Consider the following 7,543-nt stretch of genomic DNA (forward strand, 5'->3'; position numbering starts at 1 on the left):
ATAAGACTTGCATTTCTACATACAGTGCATGTGAAAACGTGTGCCAAAGGACAAACTGTAACCTAGTGCAACATGATAAAATAATATGAATATTCCAGTAAAAATGCTTACTTAAAATAACTTACTCTTAAAAACACTGGGAGGTAGATTTCCTAAGACTGCGCAGTTTACGCTGCGTCTGTTAATGAAAGTTCGGTAATAGCGCCCGCTATGCTTCCTCATTTTGTGTAGTAGGCTATTTATCAAACCTGACACTCATCGGGCAATCAGAGCATACTCCACTCTTTAGCGTAATTAGCGCGCCTTTAAAAGAGGAAACAATGGGCCCACGTCACGTGTATCTATCATGGATCTTCCTACTTTAAAAAGAGAGCGCAATCTTATATTTCGTGACGATAAAATTGACCTATTAGTGGATGAAGTAACAGCAAACCTGAACATATTACAGGGCAGAACATCCACACCCCTCGGAAAAAAATGGTGTATGTCTTCGCCTTGCTTGGATCATTGCTGCCATTGAATACGGTAAATTTGTACACACGGGAATACGCGCTTACACCTGCTTATAAGAGGCGAAGAATTTCCCCCGCAGAACAGAGGCTCGCTCTTACTGGCAGTCTTTGTAAATACCACTGAATATATAATCAGGCGCACTTTACGAGTATCCTCCCACCTTTTTGGATGGAATTCTCACTTTCACTATGACCCTCCCACGAACGCATATTGAAAGCGCAACTTGTCTGTAGGCCCACTCGCTCATGTGGCAGGCAATCTGCGATTTTACCCAAGTGCGCCCTGTTTGTAAATAGCCCGCATCGGTTAAGTCAGTCTTTGCGGATATTACTCCTGCTCTGAAAAGGGGTCTGTAAGGAACTGTGAAGGGGTTCTGCGTGGAACAATTATATTTAGTAATAATCAATATTTCAGTTAGGTTGGTATTTTCTTTGTTTCTTCAAGGCCAATCCTCATACCTTCTGTCTAGAAAAAATAAACATAATCGTATTAAAAGTACACATTTACATATTGTACTTTTATACACATTGTACTTATTGTGTCAGAGATCTTTCTCAAGGAGGATTGTTGGGGGTCTGTTCTCTTTCGTGATGGATGCTCGCTTAACTCTTTTGCGGTGTCTGGGGCACCTTTACACCATTATAAATGTATGTTTTCTCCACACTTGTCTGCCCACCCCTCTCCATAGAAATATGACTCAATACTGTAACGCACTCGTATGCAAGTAGGCCTAATCCTGTAGGCTACATCTAGGCAGATGTGTGTGTGTTTGTGTGTGTGTGCGTGTGTTTGTGGAGGAGCAAGTAGACCATAGTCATACTGTACAACGTGTTAATATGTTTACCATCAATGATAAATAGTTACTAAATTGATCATTACCAGAACAATGGGGTTGATAAACGATCTTTATTGTAAACATTATTGAATAGTTGATGGCGTCATCATGCAACAGTGTATTAAATGTATACTAGAGAAAATGAGGAAGATTTGTAATAAATACCATAAATAATAAGCATACCTTCTATGAGCTATTATAACATATTTACCTCTTCTTTACTTTTGCAAAGTTTAACTAAAGTATCTATTCTCTCCAGCTTCCACTGCAGTTTATCTGCAACCAGAATCCGCAATTTCATAAAAGTCTCTGGTAGTTTTCTAATCTGATCAACAGTGGCCATATGAACCCAACTTTTTATTCGTCCGATAAGGTCACTCTGGTTAAGTCGCAAAATGCTGGCACGTGTTGGTCTGCTGGATCCCGCAGGTGGATAATTCTTCACAAACCGACGCATTTTACTAACGCTCATCTTGTGGTGAGATACGAAACCTGGAAGGATTTGTCGTAGGAATTCGGCACCATCTGAGAAAAGAATACACATACAAAACACAATGACTAAAAAACGTTTGAATGGTGTTCGGAAATGATTCGTTAATGTTTATAAACGTCCTTACCGCGGCTGATGATCTCAGCGCATGATGCGCAAATGACATCGTGCCAGGTGCGACCTTTTAGCACCACGTGTTTATCCGCGGCAGTGCACGAGGAGTGAGGTGTGCACGGAGCGTCAGAGGATAATTCAACTGAAAAGAATCCACTCGAACATTGTTCACATTTGGAATCTTTTTCAGCTGTGCCTGTGGACACAAAAGGCAGTTAGTTTGTCTTCTATAGGCCTACAAGGTAGAAGAAATGGTTAGCCTATAACTAGCCTACAGTTTGTTAAAATTGTGTTGCTCTCGGCGTTATATCTACCTTTAGATATCACACCGTAACCCGAAGAGCATTCTGTGTGTCTGGTGCAGTCTTGAAGCCACTTGTTAAAGTAATGCCCTGGCTTGCACTCGCACACGCAGTTTTGAGAAGGGGTGCACTCCTTTTTGACTACCCTGTTCCCCACGCACATTCCACAGCGCAGGCACTTGGGTATGTAGTTCCAAAGCTCCGTGAATGAGCCAGTTGGGCACTTCGCGCAATCGCTTTTACCGTTGTCATCACTGCAGGCTTTGCGGAGGTAGGTTCCGGGCGGGCAGAGTTGACACTCTAGCAAACGGCCGCTGTACGGGTCTTCATGCTGGAAAGTTTGCATGTGAGGTTCCGTACTGGCACCGGAGCGACAGCCTAAAATCAGCATCGTTGTCAAAAGGAACTGTGGACAGAGAAAGGGTAAAACAACGAAGAGTCAGTTAAAATTAGTAATATAAGTTTGTCTTAGACTGTAGCCTAATATTGATAAATAATGTTGATAAAATGCCGCCTTTGCCTCTAGCAGAATCAGGACCCACCATGTTTCTAGGTTATGTTCCACCGCTGTAAAAGCGTTGCGCTCTCTGGTCCTGATGGGAGCTCTTGGAAGGCTAAATCCTTTTATAAAGGCATACCTGACGCACATGTGGTGGGAGGGGCTCAGTATTTATGAATGGATACAACATCTCACAGCATCAATGGGCATTAGGCAAAGGCGGGAAAGCCTATTAGGAAAAACATGCAACTTATTTAGTTGGCTAAATGCTGCGTCAGGGTGGTCAGAAGATAGGCTGCCGGTATATGATAGAATGAATTAGGATAATTCTGCTTCCGTGCGGGAACATGTTGCCATTCAGTCGTAACTAAAAATAAATAACTAAAAACTTCCGTGAAGCTTCAAATCGAACAAGGATGTGATCTCCAGTTAATGAACACTGAAATCACACTGTCTTATGTAGCCTATTTGTGAGAACGGAAGTTGAAAGATACCGGACTCGAACAAATATAAGGCACTACGCATAATAGTCAGCAACAAAACAAAATGAACCAAGTAAATTGTGGTTTAAAAATCATAAATGGTCTGAAAATATTTTTCCTTTCCAAAAGGGGCAGTGAATGGGTCTAACGACATTGTTACAGGAAAGCTCTAACTGGGTAGGCTATTAGTTGTATACAGTTTTGTTTATTAGTTAGGCCTATATAGCTAATCCATCTCTACCACTCTTAGTTCCAGTTCTATTACTGTAGCCTATATTAGTTAATCCATCGCTACCACTAGTACAAGCTCTATTATTGTATATTAGGCCTATACCATGGTCTGGGTGAATACTCAATTCTGATTGGCTGCAGGGGTGTACATTATAGGGATAATGCCCGACGAGGTGTCCAATATCATCTGATAATGGACGATGCGGAGGCGTGAACCGTTGCTTCCGCGGAGTCCATTATCAGATGATATTGGACACCTCGAAGGGCATTATCCCGCTTAAACCATGGTCACTTGCCAACGATTTTTATGTGTTTTAAGGCGTTTTGCAATAAAAATCTAACGTTTTTCAACTTTAACCAACTCTGATATTTCTAGTCTGCTCAGCTCAAAGAACCAACACCGGCTTTCCCTTGGCTGAGCTATTAGCCCAAACGATAACGTTATGCTAGCAGGATTCAAAGGCAATAACATTGTGTACGGTTGACAAACAGTAAATATAATTTTACAGTATGTTTGACAATAAGATTTGCTAGCTAACCAGCCATGTCACTGTCCCAAAATCAATATCAAGATTTTCACGAACAATATCGGCCGCATACTGAAGTATGGTCGCAGCCTGTGGAGGGAGTTGAATAGCAAATGGATGTGAGATGATCGCATGAAAGTTGAAATTTTCTCCAAACAGTGATTATAATTTGACAGTATGTTTAACAACAAGACTAGCCAGCTATCGAGCCATGTCATTGTCCCCAAATAAAATCAAGATTTTTAAGAAGAAAATAATCGGCCATGTGTAGAGTTGCTGCTACTGTCGTGTTGGCCGCAGCCTGTCTGAGGTAGATTGACTAGCGAGCTGAATAGTGAATGGGATGTGAGATGAGCGGTTACGTGACACTGACACACTACATTCAGAAAAGAAACATTTTTCAAAAAGGTTAAAATAAATATTGAAGTCACTCATTGTTGTTGTAAGTTAGCTTGTTAAAGTATTTCACAATTGTAAATGGAGGCTTTGACTACGTCACTGTTGTTATGATTACTTATTTAAGACATTTTGTACAGGCTCTTGTGTAGCCAGCGGAATAATTTAGAACGGTAAAAAGACAGTTTTTCTGCAATGACGCAGTAGGTGTCCGTTATCATTCTATAATGTACCCCCCTGCAGCCAATCGTCGTCGTCGTCGTCATCTGCCGCTTGTCCGGGGATCGGGTCGCGGGGGCAGCGACCTAAGCAGGGAGGCCCAGACTTCCCTCCCCCCGGCCACTTCCGCCAGCTCTTCCTGGGGGACCCCAAGGCGTTCCCAGGCCAGCTGAGAGACATAGTCCCTCCAGCGTGTCCTGGGTCTTCCCCGGGGCCTCTTCCCAGTGGGACGTGCCCGGAACACCTCACCAGGGAGGCGTCCAGGAGGCATCCTAATCAGATGCCCGAGCCACCTCAGCTGGCTCCTCTCAACGCGGAGGAGCAGCGGTTCTACTCTGAGCCCCTCCCGGATGACCGAGCTTCTCACCCTATCTCTAAGGGAGAGCCCGGACACCCTACGGAGAAAGCTCATTTCGGCCGCTTGTATTCGCGATCTCGTTCTTTCGGTCACTACCCATAGTTCGTGACCATAGGTGAGGGTAGGAACGTAGATCGACTGGTAAATAGAGAGCTTCGCCTTTCGACTCAGCTCCTTCTTCACCACGACGGACCGATGCAGAGCCCGCATCACTGCGGACGCCGCACCGATCCGCCTGTCGACCTCGCGCTCCATTCTTCCCTCACTCGTGAACAAGACCCCGAGATACTTGAACTCCTCCGCTTGGTTCAGGATCTCCTCCCCGACCCTGAGATGGCACTCCACCCTTTTCCGGTCGATTACCATGGCCTCAGATTTGGAGGTGCTGATTCGCATCCCAGCCGCTTCACATTCGGTTGCGAACCGCTCCAGTGAGAGCTGAAGGTCACGGCCCGATGAAGCCAACAGGACCACATCATCCGCAAAAAGCAGCGACCCGATCCTGAGGTCACCAAACCGGACCCCCTCAACACCCTGGCTGCGCCTAGAAATTCTGTCCATATAGGTATTGAACAGAATGGGTGACATAGGGCAGCCCTGGCGGAGTCCAACCCTCACCGGAAACAAGTTCGACTTACTACCGGCAATGCGGACCAAACTCTGGCACCGGTCGTACAGGGACCGGACAGCCCCGATCAGGAAATCCGGTACCCCGTACTCTCGGAGCACCCCCCACATGAGCCCCCGAGGGACACGGTCGAACGCCTTTTCCAAATCCACAAAACATGTGTAGACTGGTTGGGCGAACTCCCATGTACCCTCCAGGACTCCGCGGAGGGTATAAAGCTGGTCCACTGTTCCACGGCCAGGACGAAAACCACATTGCTCCTCCTGAATCCGAGGTTCGACAATCCGACGGACCCTCCTCTCCAGGACCCCTGAATAGACTTTCCCAGGGAGGCTGAGGAGTGTGATCCCCCTAAAGTTGGAGCACACCCTCCGGTCCCCCTTTTTAAAGAGGGGAACCACCACCCCGGTCTGCCAGTCCAGAGGCACTGTCCCCGATGTCCACGCGATGTTGCAGAGTCGTGTCAACCAAGACAGCCCTACAACATCCAGAGCCTTAAGGAACTCCGGGCGGACCTCATCCACCCCAGGGGCCCTGCCACCGCGGAGCTTTTCAACCACCTCGGCGACCTCAGCCCCAGAGATAGAAGGGCCCCCCCCGATGTCCCCAGACTCTGCCTCCACGTCGGAAAGCGTGTTGGTGGAATTAAGGAGGTCTTCGAAGTATTCCTTCCACCGATCCAGGACGTCCCCCGTCGAGGTCAGCAGCGCACCATCCCCACCGTATACAGTGTTGACAGAGCACTGCTTCCCCCTCCTGAGCCGCCGGATGGTGGTCCAGAACCTTTTTGAAGCCGTTCGGAAGTCATTCTCCATGGCCTCGCCGAACTCCTCCCATGCCCGGGTTTTTGCCTCCGCGACCGCCAAAGCCGCGTTCCGCTTGGCCTGCCGGTACACATCAGCTGCCTCTGGAGTCCTACCAGCCAATAAAGTCCGATAGGCCTCCTTCTTCAGCTTGACGGCATCCCTCACCTCCGGAGTCCACCACCGGGTCCGAGGGTTACCGCCGCGACATGCACCGACCGCCCTGCGGCCGCAGCTCCGGTCAGCCGCTTCAACAATGGAGGCCCGGAACATGGCCCATTCGGACTCAATGTCCCCGGCCCCCCCCGAGACATGATCGAAGCTCTCCCGGAGGTGGGAGTTGAAGCTCCTTCTGACAGAGGGTTCCGCCAGACGTTCCCAGCAGACCCTCACATTACGTTTGGGCCTGCCAGGCCTGACCGGCGTCCTCCCCCACCATCGAAGCCAACTCACCACCAGGTGGTGATCAGTTGACAGCTCCGCCCCTCTCCTCACCCGAGTGTCCAAGACATGCGGCCCCAAGTCCGATGACACGACTACAAAGTCGATCATCGAACTGAGACCTCGGGTGTCCTGGTGCCAGGTGCACATATGGACACCCTTATGCTTGAACATGGTGTTCGTTATGGACAAACCGTGTCTAGCACAGAAGTCCAACAACAAAACACCACTCGGGTTCAGATCGGGGGGGCCGTTCCTCCCAATCACGCCCCTCCAGGTCTCACTGTCATTGCCCACATGAGCATTGAAGTCCCCCAGGAGGACGAGGGAATCCCCAGGAGGAGCGCTTTCCAGCACCCCCCCCAGAGACTCCAAAAAGGGTGGGTACTCTGAGCTGCCGTTTGGTGCATAAGCACAAACGACAGTGAGGACCCGTCCCCCCACCCGAAGGCGGAGGGAGGCTACCCTCTCGTCCACCGGGGTGAACCCCAATGTACAGGCGCCGAACCGAGGGGAAACCAGTATTCCCACCCCAGCTCGACGCCTCTCACCAAGGGCAACTCCAGAGTGGAAGAGAGTCCAGCCCCTCTCAAGGAGACTGGTTCCGGAGCCCACGCTGTGCGTCGAGGCGAGGCCGACTATATCTAGCCGGAAACTCTCTACCTCGCGCACCAGCTCAGGCTCCTTTCCCGCCAGCGAGGTGAC

The 7,543-nt window shown here is 48.6% G+C and overlaps 1 protein-coding gene across 1 annotated transcript; it reads right to left on the reverse strand.

The window, feature by feature from the left end:
- Positions 1-1,407: 1,407 nt before the first annotated feature.
- Positions 1,408-2,868, reverse strand: LOC124467203 (tumor necrosis factor receptor superfamily member 11B-like). Its single transcript, XM_047019393.1, has 4 exons — positions 2,797-2,868; positions 2,267-2,659; positions 1,966-2,148; positions 1,408-1,873 (listed from the first exon to the last, which is right to left on the reverse strand). Exons 2-4 carry the CDS (start codon positions 2,643-2,645, stop codon positions 1,545-1,547), a joined length of 891 nt encoding a protein of 296 aa, XP_046875349.1. The 5' UTR covers positions 2,646-2,659; positions 2,797-2,868; the 3' UTR covers positions 1,408-1,544.
- Positions 2,869-7,543: the final 4,675 nt, after the last annotated feature.

Source organism: Hypomesus transpacificus, chromosome 4, assembly GCF_021917145.1.
Source record: "Hypomesus transpacificus isolate Combined female chromosome 4, fHypTra1, whole genome shotgun sequence".
Taxonomy (NCBI): domain Eukaryota; kingdom Metazoa; phylum Chordata; class Actinopteri; order Osmeriformes; family Osmeridae; genus Hypomesus; species Hypomesus transpacificus.

What these genes read in the sequence shown, in the direction of transcription:
- LOC124467203 (XM_047019393.1), bottom strand. Translation starts at nt 2,645, where the DNA reads ATGCTGATTTTAGGCTGTCGCTCCGGTGCCAGTACGGAACCTCACATG. An exon ending in TTACGGTGTGATATCTAAAG is followed by an intron (nt 2,149 to 2,266) that starts GTAGATATAACG and finishes TTGTGTCCACAG; the next exon opens with GCACAGCTGAAAAAGATTCC. An exon ending in CGCTGAGATCATCAGCCGCG is followed by an intron (nt 1,874 to 1,965) that starts GTAAGGACGTTT and finishes TTCTTTTCTCAG; the next exon opens with ATGGTGCCGAATTCCTACGA.